At 52.2% G+C, this 13,228-nt stretch overlaps 1 protein-coding gene across 9 annotated transcripts; it reads left to right on the top strand.

The window, feature by feature from the left end:
* Positions 1 to 2,661: 2,661 nt before the first annotated feature.
* On the top strand, positions 2,662 to 12,345 carry LOC146356015 (uncharacterized). Of its 9 annotated transcripts, none has more exons than XM_084831368.1 (5): positions 2,662 to 2,791; positions 3,866 to 4,092; positions 4,187 to 5,105; positions 8,281 to 8,407; positions 9,097 to 12,345. In XM_084831368.1, exons 3-5 carry the CDS (start codon positions 4,329 to 4,331, stop codon positions 10,593 to 10,595), a joined length of 2,403 nt encoding a protein of 800 aa, XP_084687494.1. In that variant the 5' UTR covers positions 2,662 to 2,791; positions 3,866 to 4,092; positions 4,187 to 4,328; the 3' UTR covers positions 10,596 to 12,345. The 9 variants fall into 9 exon arrangements, with proteins under 9 accessions (XP_084687494.1, XP_084687493.1, XP_084687491.1 ...); XM_084831365.1 differs by having other exon boundaries at positions 2,663 to 2,791; positions 9,094 to 12,345; XM_084831367.1 differs by lacking the exon at positions 3,866 to 4,092.
* Positions 12,346 to 13,228: the final 883 nt, after the last annotated feature.

Raw genomic sequence — 13,228 nt, 5'->3', positions numbered from 1 at the left:
TAAAAACAAGACCTGGAGCTGACTGTGGCTCAGATTCAGCTTCTTGTTGCAACATTTCGGCTTAAATTGAAGAACGTAGGGAAAACCACTAAACCATTCAGGTATGATCTAAATCATATCCCTTATGAATATACAGTGGAGGTGAGGAATAGATTTAAGGGATTAGACCTGATAGAGTGCCTGAGGAACTATGGACGGAGGTCCATAACATTGTTCAGAAGGCAGCAACTAAATCCATCCCAAAGAAAAAGAAATGCAAGAAAGCAAAGTGGCTGTCTGATGAGGCTTTACAAATAGCTGAGGAAACAAGGGAAGTGAAAAGCAAGGGAGAAAGGGGAAGATATACCCAACTGAATGCAGAGTTCCAGAGAATAGCAAGGAGAGACAAGAAGGCCTTCTTAAATGAACAATGCAAAGAAATCGAGGAAAACAATAGAATGGGAAAGTCTAGAGATCTCTTCAAGAAAATCGGAGATCTCAAGGGAACGTTTTGTGCAAAGACGGGCATGATAAAGGACAAAGAAGGCAGGGACCTAACAGAAGCAGATGAGATTAAGAAGAGGTGGAAAGAATACCCAGAAGAACTATATAGGAAAGATCTGAACATCCCTGATAGCCATGATAGTGCAGTCACTGAACGTGAGCCGGACATCCTAGAGAGTGAAGTCAAGTGGGCCTTAGGAAGCATCACTAACAAGAAAGCTAGTGGAGATGACAGTATTCCAGCTGAGCTATTTAAGATCCTAAAAGATGATGCTGTTAAAGTGCTGCACTCAATATGCCAGCACATTTGGAACACACAACAGTGGCCACAAGACTGGAAAAGGTCAGTTTACATTCCAATTCCAAAGAAGTGCAATGCCAAAGAGTGTTCAAACTACCGTACAATTGCGCTCATTTCACATGCCAGCAAAGTTATGCTCAAAATCCTACAAGCTAAGCTTCAGCAGTATGTGAAGCGAGAAGTACCGGAAGTCCAAGCTGGGTTTCGAAGAGGCAGAGGAACTAGAGATCAAATCGCCAACGTTCACTGGATCATGGAGAAAGCAAGAGAATTCCAGAAAAACGTCTATTTCTGCTTCATTGACTACGCATGCTAAAGCCTTTGATTGTGTGGATCACAACAAACTCTGGCAAATTCTTAAAGAGATGCAAGTACCAGACCACCTTACTTGTCTCCTGAGAAACCTGTACGAGGGACAAGAAGCAACAATAAGACCCGGACATGGAACAACCTAAAATACGCAGACGATACCATCCTAATGGCAGAAAGCAAAGAGGATCTAAAGAGCCTGTTGTTGAGGGTGAAAGTGGAGAGTGCAAAAGCTGGTTTGAAACTCAACATTAAAAAAACTAAGATCATGGCATCTGGCCCCATCACTTCCTGGCATATAGAAGGGGAAGAAATGGAAGCAGTGACAGATTTTATTTTCTTGGGCTCCAAGATCACCGCAGATGGTGACTGTAGCCATGAAATTAAAAGACGCTTGCTCCTTGGGAGGAAAGCTATGGCAAACCTAGACAGCATAGTAAGAGGATACATCACCTTGCTGACAAAGATTCGTATAATCAAAGCTATGGTTTTCCCAGTAGCAACGTATGGCTGTGAGAGCTGGACTATAAGGAAGGCTGAGCGCCCAAGAATTGATGCTTTCAAACTGTGGTGCTGGAGAAGACTCTTACGAGTCCCCTGGACTGCAAGGAGGTCAAATCAGTCAATCCTAAAGGAAATCAACCCTGAGTGCTCATTGGAAGGACAGATACTGAAGCTGAAGCTCAGATATTTTGGCCACCTAATGCAAAGAGAAAACTCCCTGGAAAAGACCCTGATGCTGGGAAAGATTGAAGGCAAAAGGAGAAGGGGACGGCAGAGGATGAGATGGCTAGATAGCATCACCGATGCAATGAATATGGACTTGAGCACGCTCCGGGAGAGAACGCAGGACAGGAGGGCCTGGCGTGCTATGTATGGTCCATGGGGTCACGAAGAGTCGGAACCGACTGAACGACTGAACAACAACATATGGATGAAGCTGTCTTATATTGAATCAGACCTTTGGTTGTTCTTGTCCCCCCCCACCCCGGCTTTCTGCGAGTTCCTCCACAGCAGGGTGCCGAGGGATGAATGGGTGCCAATAATACATCATGTCCTCAAGCTGGATCCGTGAGCAGCTAGAGACACCCACCCGCAAGAGCAAGTCCTGAAGCGGCTGATCCTGGGACAGGCCTTCCCTTGGCGACGCAGAGCCGCGTCAGGGAATTTAATGGCACATGATGGGGCATCCATGACCACTGTCTTGAACAGGACTAGCGTTGAAATTGTTTATAGAGCGCGTCGGCTACTGGGTGGTATAGAAATGAAGTAAATAAATACATAAAGAAAGTGTTTATACTCTGCTTTATTACAAGGTTGTATCTGTGCCTGGTAATTTGTGTGAGCTGTTGAGAACTGCCCAGGGAGCCTCTGCCGTGGGGCGGTATAGAAATGCAAATAACAATAACAGTAGTGGTAACTGCTGCCCTGGGCAGAGCTGCACCTTTTGAATTCCTGCCTGCCGCGCCGCCGCTAAAGGCACACACCAGAGGAAACTAGCCACGGAGGTGGCATCCGAGCACATTGATGCATGCCCCTCAAGGGGTTAAATGCGACGAGCCCTTGTTCCTAGACGGGCCAGGGAAGGCGGCGCGCGGGCCGCTTCCGGCAGCCCCCGGGGAAATACCGCGAGAGCGCGGCGGGCTGCGGCTCCCCGGCGGGTCCCCGGGAGGAGAGCTGGCGAGCGGCGAAGCGCAGGTCGCGGCCGGGGCCGGCCCGGGGCGGGAGGGGTGCGGACCGGCGCAGAGCCGGCGGGCGCCAGGGGAGGCCCGGGCGGCGCCTGCCGAGGCCCGCCCCAGCAGGCCCCTGAGCTGCTGCGCCTCGTCCCCGTGGCCGCCGGCCCTGGCCCGGCCCAGACAGCGGCGGCGCTGAGGAGGAGCAGCAGCAGGCGCCGCGGCCTCCTCGCTCCCCGGCTCTCCGCCTGCCTGCCTGCCAGCCAGCCAGCGGGCGCCGGGGGCGGGGGCAGGAGCAGCCGGCGGCCCGGGCGGGGAGGAGGCGGGCTCGCCGGGAGGGCCCCGGGGCGTGCCTTGCCCGCGGCCCTGCGCCACCCGGAGAGGCCAACAGGCAGGGCTGGCGTGCGCCAGCCAGTGCGCGGCCGTGGGTGGAGTGCTGGGCCGGGGCGCGTGAGATGCCGGCTCTAGCCCCACTCGGCCAGGAGCTCCCTGGATGCCTTTGGGCCAGGCCGCGACTCTCGGCCTGACCTACCTCGCGGGGTTGTTGTAGGTCGAGAGCGAGGCAGGCTGCCGATCCCTGACTGGTTTCCAGGAGGAGAGTTGGCGAGTGGGAAGCGCATGTCGCTGCTGGGGCGGGATCGGGAAGGGAGTGAGAAGGGGGCTGCAGAAAGACAAAGCCAGGGCTGGCGCCAAGGGGAGGCCTGGTCGGGCACCTGCCAAGGGCCCAGCCCCAGCACGGATCATAAAATGGAGAGGAGGAGGACCATGCAAGCCGCCTTGGGTTCCTTTTCGAGAGGAAGAAAAAGCAGGGTATACATGTAATTAATAATATAGCTCTCTTCCACTCTTATTCTCCAGCAACTTGCTGTTCCATTGGTGTCATGGTATACTTACAAACACACCTTGCCTCATGCCCCTCACCTGTAACCCCACCCTCGCCAGGCAGTGGGCTCGAGAGGAGCTGGCTCCTGTTTCCGCTTGCTGTGGAGCAGAAAGTCAAGTCGCACTGGCTCCTGGGAGCAGTAATTGGTTACCAAATTGGTGGACCCCTAGCTATGGAGCTCATGACCCTGAGACGGTCACCTTTTCTCCCTCTCAGGAGGACAGCTGGGATACAAATCTGACGCGGAGCCAGGTGAAGCAGTGATTCGAGTGTTGGGACAGGGAGACCCCGGTTCAGCTCTCCATCCAGCCAGGATTCTCTGGGCCAGCTGCATCTCTCAGCCCAACCTATCTAACAGCGCGGTAGTAAGAATAAAGTCAGGAGAGGGAGGAAGGATCATGCACACTGCCATGGGCTTCTTTGCAGAAGACTGGCATTAAAATGTAATTTTAAAAAATGCTTCTTTTTTTCTAAGTTATAGAAATAAAGGCCAGGGCGTTTCCTTGGCGTCTTGACAGTTCTCTTTGTTTCCCTTAGGCTGATGCTGTCTCCATGAGGATTTTTGCCTATGCGCTACCTTCCTTGGAAAGAGAGGCCAATATTTAAAGAGACTGTTGATGTTTGAAGGGCTGCCTCCTGGCAGTGGTTCTGGCATTTCAGCTTTTAGCTAAGAAGGAAAATGGCTGCTGAGAGTGGACTTTTGTCAGCCCTGGTCCTCCCGCCGCAGGCTGCGTTGGGGCAGGGACCGAAGCAGGAGGAGCTTGATTTGGTAGGCCTCGAGCCAGAGAAAGGAAGGGAAAAGGACCCTCAGGTCATCCCAGCCAGTATGGCCATGGAATTCTGGGAAAGAAGCCCACCAGAGCGAGGAAAATGGGATCTGAGGGAGGGGTTGCAACCAACTTGGGAAGCCCAATGGCAGGAATTCCTGAAGAAAATGGAGTCTGTTCATTCGGACCGGAGAGCCCCGCAAACGTCAGGGCCTGTGCCAGTCAGCGATAGCAAGGATTTTCTGCCCCACTGGGAGGGGGCGGCCGGAGCCAGAGAGACCGAACTCCTTTTAGGTCTCAGCTCAGAGATCCAACCGACCGAGAGCCACCTGTTGACGAAGGATCCCGCAGGTTGCGTGAAAGTGAAGGAAGAGGAGCTGGGCGAAGAGACCTTTGACTCGGAGGTGCAACGCCTGCGCTTCCGGCGGTTTGGCTATCAGGAGGCTGAGGCACCCCGAGCAGCTTGCGGCCAACTCCGGGAACTTTGCCACCAGTGGCTGAAGCCGGAAAAGCACACCAAGGGGCAGATTGTGGAGCTGGTGATCCTGGAGCAGTTCCTGGCCGTCCTCCCCCTGGAAATGCAGAGCTGGGTCGAGGGAGGCGGGCCGGGGAGCTGCTCCCAAGCGGTGGCGCTGGCTGAGGAGTTCCTGTGGCAGCGGCGAGAAGGTGGGGGGCAGGAAGAGCAGCAGGTGAGAGGGGTCGAGGGGGCTGTCCCTGCAGGCTGGGAATCTGGGCCAAGGGATGGGGGAGGGCTGGTCTGGTCTTGGAGCAGTGTGGTAAATGGGCCTCCCTCCACAGCTGCTGTGATGGGGCAGTAGGGCAGCCCTGGGGGCCTGTAGGAAGCAGCTGACAGCTACAAATCACTGGTTTGAATCTATTTCAGGGAAGGGAGGGGCTTTGGGCTTAAAAAGAACCCAACTCTCAAATGTAGCATTGGGATTAAGGTCTTCAGTGGAGAGGTTGGGAGTCCCCGATTCAGATCTCAGGTTATTATAGTTTAGGTACTTTTATAATAGGATAGGGAACATTTTTCAGTCCAAGATTCAAATTCTGTTTCACAGAAGGGGGGGGGGGGAGACAGGAGGCATTCTGGAGTGGGGGGGGGTAAAGGCAAAGAGGGCAGGGCCCAGGGCAAGAGGAGGAGGCCACAAATACCCAAAACAGCCATATTTTGTAGCTTAGTGCAATCCTGTGCATGTCTCCTGGGATTAAGTCCCATGGAGTTCAGTGGGACTTGCTCCCAGGTCAGTGTGTATAGGATTGCACCCTGAAGCTTTACCTTTTAGAATGAGGAAAGAACTGAACAAAAGCCAAGTGGCAAATGGGCCTCCCCCCACAGCCGCAGTGATGGGGCAGTAGGGCAGCCCTGGGGGCCTGTGGTAGGCTTATGGCTACCAGCCGCTGGCTTGAATCTCTGTTGGGGAACAAGCTTTAGGGCTTTTTAAAAAAACATTTGGGATGCAGCATTGTGAGAAAGAGCTTCAGTAGAGAGGTTGAGAGTCTCCTATTTAAATCTTGGGATATTTTTTATTTAGTTAGTTACGTTCGTAGCCACTCCTTTGTCCATGGACCTCAAGAGCCCTATCAAGCAGGTGAGGTCTGGCGTCACCCCCATGAACCCAGTAGCCAAGTGGGGAGATGAACTTAGGTCTCCCTTGTGCAATGTAATTAATCATTGTAAACTGCAGCGTTTCTCAAAATAGATGTGGTGCTGGGCAGGAGGCTTGAGAGCGAGCGCGTGAGAACAAGTTCTGTCAGTCTTCGCCCCTGTGACACCTGCCCTTTAATAGCCTGAGGAAGAGCCTTGCTAGTTTGTCCCATTGGTCATACAAACCAGCCCTGAATCACTTGTAAACAGCTGAATGTCACACTTTGGATTTCCCCTGCTTTATTCTTCCTCCCCCAAATACACATGCACGCGTGCGCAGACGCATGTAGGGCCAGCAGTATGATTCAGCAGCAGATGTTGGAAGCATCAGCCTCCTCCCATGGCCATCCCTCCGAAGCCGTTCCCATCCACCTGACTGGCACCACGGTGGCAGCAAAGGCTGCTTGTGGCCAGCCTGGTCTTGCCTGGTCACCTTCTCCCAATGCTATTGGAAAGGCCTGTGATCAAGCAGAGAGGCAGCCACGTCTAGGCATGCGCTCGGGGAGGTCTTTAAAAAGGAGAGGAAGGCGCTCGGGGAGGTCTTTAAGAAGGAGAGGAAGGTGCTCAGGGGGGTTCTTTAAGAAGGAGAGGAAGGTGCTGGGGGGGGTCTTTAAGAAGGTATTTTATGTTATTTTATGTTATCTTATATAACAGAAGAAGAGCCCTGCTGGATCAGAGTTCAGCTATGTTCTTCATGTCCACAACAGGTAGTGATGGCCGCCAATTTGGCTGGCTTTAAAAGGGGATTGGACAAATTCATGGAGAAGACTACCAATAGCCACTAGTCCTGATGGCTATATGTTACCTCCTCTAGTATCAGAGGCAGTATGCCAATGTGTACCAGTTGCTGGGGAACATGGGTATGGGGGTGCTGTTGCGCTCACGCCCTGCTTCTGGGTTCCTGGTTGACAGCTGGTCGGCCCCTGTGTGAACAAAATGCTGGACTAGATGGACCCTTGGTCTGAGCCAGCAGGGCTTTTCTTACATTCTCATTATCACTAGCTGCCTTGCATGCCACTTTTGGTGGAAAAGTAGGTGAGACACAAAATAATAATCCCAGTGTGATCCCATGGGGCCAAGCGCTGCTGCGTTGCAGCATTGCTTTGCCAGGCAGCAATGAGCGGGTGGCAGTCGAGTGCTAGGGCACAGAGGTGTGCGCGCCACGCAGCACGCCCTGTGTTCCTCTGCCAGCCTGCTGCCCTTGCGTGCGGTGGAGGGCTCTGCCCCGTTGCCATCATTGAAGTGAGGTTCAGCTGCCAGCCAGATTGGCACCTATATGTTGAGTTGTGGGATGGGGTACCATATCCAGTGGTGCGGTGGTGAATTCTGAAGTGCAGGCACTCATAGTGACGGCCCCCATCGCCCCGCCCCCAAGGAGAGACCAAAATTGCAAGCAGCTGTGTCAATCCGTATTAAGACAACAGCTCTAGCAGTTCTCATGTCCACCACGGGCAGGTCTGTTGTAAAGCCACTGGTCCAGTCTACACGATCACAGGTTGGTTAACAAGCCAAAGTGGCTTGTTGACCACCTGTGTGTGGAGGTTGATTGGCATAATTACCCTTGCTGGGCCATGTCGTCTGAACCCAGTGAGGGTAGCTTGTCTGGGCACTTAACAAACCACCCAGAACCCATGGCTTGTCATAAGGTTGTGGGATGGTTTGTTAACCACCCGAGCAAACCACCCTTCCCCCATTTGGGCAACATGAGAAGCCACAGTGGTGGGGGCTTGAATTGGCAACCAGGCGCCTGCAGGTACCGCAACCCACCATAGCTAATAAGGCACACTGGGCTGCTGTGATCGTGTGAACCAGGGCTATGGATCTTCATTGCCTACAGTAGACCAGTCCACACCAAAATACTTTCCATTACAAGGAACAATATCTTGTTGCTGGAAAAATTCATCTCCCCCCTCCCCCCGCAGGTGCTGTGGGGATTGCACAGCTAAGCTCAGAGGGAACAGGGAATTCTAAGAGGGGAGGCGGATGACATCAGTGTTCCTGCTAATAAGTGCCCGTGCTGAGTCCCTGGCAGCCCTGGCTCTGCTTCGCCCTGGCGTTCTCATCCTTCAGCCCTGGCATCAGAACACCTTGGGCAGGCCCGGCACCTGCTTGCCTTCACACATGCGCTCGCACGCAGGGAATTGGGGGTGGGGGGAGTCCACCTGTTGTACTCTGCCCTCCTTTCTCGAACAGGATCTGCTGTGCTGCGTCTGTAGGTCCCGGATCCCTTGAAGGAGGAGCTGGCGAATCTCCCTGAGACTCAGGACACTCTCCGAAAGGCCTGGCAGAGGCTGGTCTGCCAGGCGGTGAAGCAAGAAGGCAGTGGAGCCGCCGGCGTCTTGGGTGAGGAAGCTGCTCTCCTCCTCCAGGCCTCTTGGAGGATTTTAATGGGCCGCTGCTCCAGGAGTGGCATAATTGGCTCCATGAGACGAGTCCCAGCGAACCAACGGGTTGTTGCCTTTTGCAGTGCCGGCAGGTCCAGCAGATGGCAAAGGCAGCCCCAGGTAGAGAGCCCTGCAATGGCTGCTCTCCTGCCCAGGGTTCTGGGAGGATTTGGGTGGGGTTTCTCCCTAGGCAGATGCGTGCTGTGTCTGATGGATTTTAGTTAGGTATAATTATTCCTTTGGATGTCCTCATGTGAGCTGCCTGGGAGGTCATTAGATAGGGAGGCCGGATGTACACTTCTACAAGAAATGCAGGGATGTCCAGCTTTTTGGTTTGGGGACCACACTGTTCACTAGATAGTGATCCGGGAGAGCGGTAGCATATTTTGCCCAACATACTGACCCCATTCACAGGCTGGCTGCAAAATTAGCCCCTGCGACACAGGGGGATACCACCTCTCTGCACGTGGAGGCTCTATTTAAACCCTCCATGGCTACTAGCCCACAGGCTTGACCCCTTCAGTGTTTCTCAAAGGACGGAATAGGCCATTTCACTGCCCAGGTTCCCAGACTGCAACTAGAGCCGTCTTTCTCTCCCGCACACTGCCCCCAAAGAGTCATGTTGGAATTACTTTCTTATTCCAGCAGGTGAGGAGTGGGCGCGTGGAAAGGAGCAAAGTGAGGCTGGACATGATGTGGAGGCGGGATCCCCTGAGGCATTGCCAGGAAGAGCAGAGCGGGATACATCTCTGTGTCCCAGCCGGGGCAGTGCAGCCTCTGAGATACAGGAGGGAAATTGCCTAGCAAAAGAGGACAAATTTATTAATCCCGAGGATGGAACTGAGGAACCTGAGATTAGAGTCCTCCGGCAAGATATCCTTAAGGATAAGGCCAAGAATGCTCACTTTGAATGCAGAGGTGTCTTGAAAGAGACGACCCATCTTCTGGTGCCTGGAATAACCCAAACAAACAGAGCTCCGTTTAAATGTCCAGATTGCGGGCAAACCTTTAGCAGGAGGTCAGTCCTCGTGAACCATCAGAGGATCCACACGGGGGAGAAGCCATTCAAATGCTCCGTTTGCGGGAAAGGCTTCCGCCAGCATTCCCAGCTCATCAACCACAAGAGAATCCATACAGGAGAGAAACCATATAGCTGCCCAGAGTGCGGGAAAAGCTTTGGTGACCCCTCGCACCTGATCAGGCATAAGAGGACCCATACAGGGGAGAGACCTTATAAGTGCTCATCCTGCGGGAAGAGTTTCTGCACAGGGACCGAGCTTCTCATGCATGAGAGAACCCACACAAGCGAGAAACTGTGTCACTGTCCCGACTGTGGGCAAAGCTTCAGCAGGATGTCTGTCCTTATTAACCACCAGAGAATCCACACAGGCGAGAAGCCGTACAAATGCCCGGAGTGTGGGAAGTGCTTCCGGCAGCACTCGCAGCTCGTGAACCACCGGAGAATCCACACAGGGGAGAGGCCGTATGTGTGTTTGGACTGTGGGAGGAGCTTCAGTGACCCCTCACACCTCATCAGACACAAGAGAACCCACACGGGAGAAAAACCCTGCAAGTGCTCAGTTTGCGGGAAGAGCTTCAGCACCAGTGCCTACCTTATCACCCATCTGAGAATCCACACGGGAGAGAAACCGTATCAGTGCATGGAGTGCGGGAAAAGCTTCAACCACAATTCGGCTCTCGTGGCGCATGAGAGGCTCCACCGGGGGGAGAGGCCGTACAAATGCATGGATTGTGGGAAAAACTTCAACAGCAGCTCACAGCTCATCACACATCGTAGAATCCACACGGGAGAAAAACCGTACAAGTGCACCGACTGCGGGAAAGATTTTACCCGGCGGACTGAACTAGTTACTCACCAGAGAATTCACACAGGGGAGAAGCCGTATATGTGTGCGGAATGCGGGAAAAGCTTCAGCCAACGATCGCACCTCATCACACACGAGAGAATCCACACAGGCGAGCGGCCGTATGTGTGTGTGGAGTGTGGGAAGAGTTTCAATAACAATTCGAGCTTCATTGTGCATAAGAGGACTCACACGGGGGAGAAACTGTACACATGTTCCTTCTGTGGGAAAAGCTTTAGTGACCGTTCCAACTTCAATAAACATCAGCTTATGCATGGATAATCGGTTTTGCAAAAAGCCATATCACCTATGAAGGCAATATATGCATGTACACGTTCCGCTGGTGCACAATGCAGCTGCTAAACTCTTGACGGGCAAAGTGCTGTGATTCCTTTATTGCAGGGGTGGGCAGAAGGTAGATCTGGATCTATTGGTAGATTTTTGGCATGATTCGCAGTAGTTCAGGAAGGACTTCTGACTCCCAGTTTTTTTTAACAATAGCAGCAACGATAATGACTCCCTCCCACAATAAATTATACTGCTGAAATGAAGAAAGCGTATGGTATCCAGGAATGAATTTTTGTGTGGAAAGACTGTGACTGCTGTTAAATTCTGGTGCTCAAAGCAAACATCTGGTTCAAAATTCTTTAATACTAAATGTGTGTCTTTTGCGCCATGCTCTGGTTGGTGCATCTGAGGTGGTTGTTGTTGTTATTTACATTTATATCCTGCCTTTTTTCCTCTTGCAAGGAACCTAAGGCAGCTTACATGGTCCTCCATTGAGCAGGGGGTTGGACTCGATGGCCTTGTAGGCCCCTTCCAACCCCACTATTCTATGATTCTATTTTATCCTCACAACAACCCTGTGAGGTACGGTAGGCTAAGAGTCAACGACTGGCCCAAAGGCATCCTATGAGCTTCATGGCTGAGTGGGGATGAGAACTGGGATCTCAGGAGTCCCCGGTCCCAACACTCTTAACTGCTACACCACACTGGCTATTGCATCTGTTTCCTGCTTGTCTCTAAGTATTTTAGCACCCAGGTGGACATGCCACCCCTCTCTTCTCTCCCCCTCCTACCCCCTCCCACTGCTGCCATTCCCCCTTGCTCTCACCTCCTCTTCTCCAGCTACCATCATCTTCCTCTTCTTTACACTCCCCGCCACCTGCCTCCCCCTATCTGCTCTGCTTCGAGGGGTCCTTCCTTAAAGTGAGGCATTCTGGGTGAGGTGCCCTTGGAGACTGCCTGTGCTGCGGCAACAGAGGCGATCTTCATAGCCACCTCACCCAGAATGCCTCATTTTAAGGAAGGACCCCTTGAAGCAAGGCATTTGGGCCTGGTCAGCTCTCAGCCCCCCTGCCAGATCAATCACCCTGGGAAAGTCCTCAGAGTGAGAGATTGGGTGAGCATGCAGGCTGTCTGGGCAGTATAGATGGGTGTCTGGCTGGCATGAGAGAAGCGTGAAGCACTGCTGCCACCTTTGGGGTGGTGGTTTTGGCACCCCTAGAATTTGGCACCCAAGGCAGTCATCCTATTCACACACACACACACATACACACAGCCTCCCCCCGGCCCCCCCAAAGCAGCTCCGTTTTTAATGGATATTAAAATCGCCGTTCAAGACAATATCTTCCTGAGGCGGTTTACAAAAATCAATAAAACAACGTGGTAAGATCATACAAAGATGACATTACAATACAAAAGCATGATAATACACAGAGCAAACATGGCAGCACATAAATCAATAGGTTTATTGGGAAAAGGACAGTAACAAATAAGAACAACATTAAAATAGCAGCAGCGGATAAAACAGTGACAGCACCACAAATCATTTGAAATGGGTATTGAACCTCTTTCACAGAAGCGCTCGGGGGCTGCATGCCAGTGGTGGGCGGGGCCAGAGGCAAAAGGGGGCAGGGCCAACCCCCCCAGCATATTTTCACTTCAAGCTCTTCCTGCTGGTAGCAAAGCCTTTGGAGAGGCATTTCAACTTTTTAGAATGGGGCAAAAACTGCACAAAGGCTGGGAAAACGCCCATCAATCAAAAGGGGGTGTGGCCAGAGGAAGGGGACGTGGCCATTGGGAAAACGCAGAGGGATGGATTTGGCCTGCAGGCCTGAGGTTCCCCACTCCTATCTTAAAGAATGCCCTGAAATGCCCACTGCAGATTCACTTTGGCAAACATGCCCCAGGTTTGTGGGTTGCTATTATTGGAACGGGGTGTGTGGTCATCTGAGGAAACCCTGGAGGGACGGAATTGGCCCCAGGCCTGAGCTGCTGCCCCCGATTTAAAAGCTGGCTGTGATAACAAGACCTCAAGAGCCTGCCTTTACTACAGCACTAGTGGAAAAGGACACAAAGGAGACCCTGCAAGTGTGACATCTGCCCATCCTTGCTGTATTGTACGAGCTGCTGTTTGAGGTTATTACCTTTGGGGAACAATCCTGTGCACGTTTCAACAGAAAAAAGTCCTTCAACTCCCAGCATGCCCCAGCCAGCCATCTAAACATGCATAGGATTGTGTCCTCAGAGCCTTAAACAGCTTGGGCCCAAGCTACTTGAAATGTGAGAGGCCCACCATTTTTATTTCATTTCATTTATTACACTTCTATACCGCCCCAAACCCAAAGCTCTCTGGGTGGTTTACAAAGATTAAAATCTTAAACATACAGTATTATGCATAATATTAAAAAAAGCTTAGCTACAAACATATAAACAGCAGACAACATACACACACACACATTTATTTGTTACATTTCTATATCACTCAATAGCAGAAGGTCTCTGGGTGGTTAATATATCCACACCATATCCCGTGACCTGAGACCCCAAACCTATCGTATGCCGCCAGATGCCTGGGAGTAAAGGAAAGTGTTAACCTGGCGCTGAAAAGATAACAATTTTGATGCCAGGTG

The sequence above is a fragment of the Heloderma suspectum genome, chromosome 2, assembly GCF_057233095.1.
Source record: "Heloderma suspectum isolate Gila_16-S chromosome 2, 16-S_ref, whole genome shotgun sequence".
NCBI classification, from domain to species: Eukaryota; Metazoa; Chordata; class Lepidosauria; order Squamata; family Helodermatidae; genus Heloderma; species Heloderma suspectum.
This window is presented reverse-complemented; position numbering and strand designations above follow the sequence as displayed.

What these genes read in the sequence shown, in the direction of transcription:
- LOC146356015 (XM_084831361.1), top strand. Translation starts at nt 4,329, where the DNA reads ATGGCTGCTGAGAGTGGACTTTTGTCAGCCCTGGTCCTCCCGCCGCAG. An exon ending in GGGGGCAGGAAGAGCAGCAG is followed by an intron (nt 5,106 to 8,280) that starts GTGAGAGGGGTC and finishes CTGCGTCTGTAG; the next exon opens with GTCCCGGATCCCTTGAAGGA. An exon ending in TGGAGCCGCCGGCGTCTTGG is followed by an intron (nt 8,408 to 9,093) that starts GTGAGGAAGCTG and finishes TTCTTATTCCAG; the next exon opens with CAGGTGAGGAGTGGGCGCGT.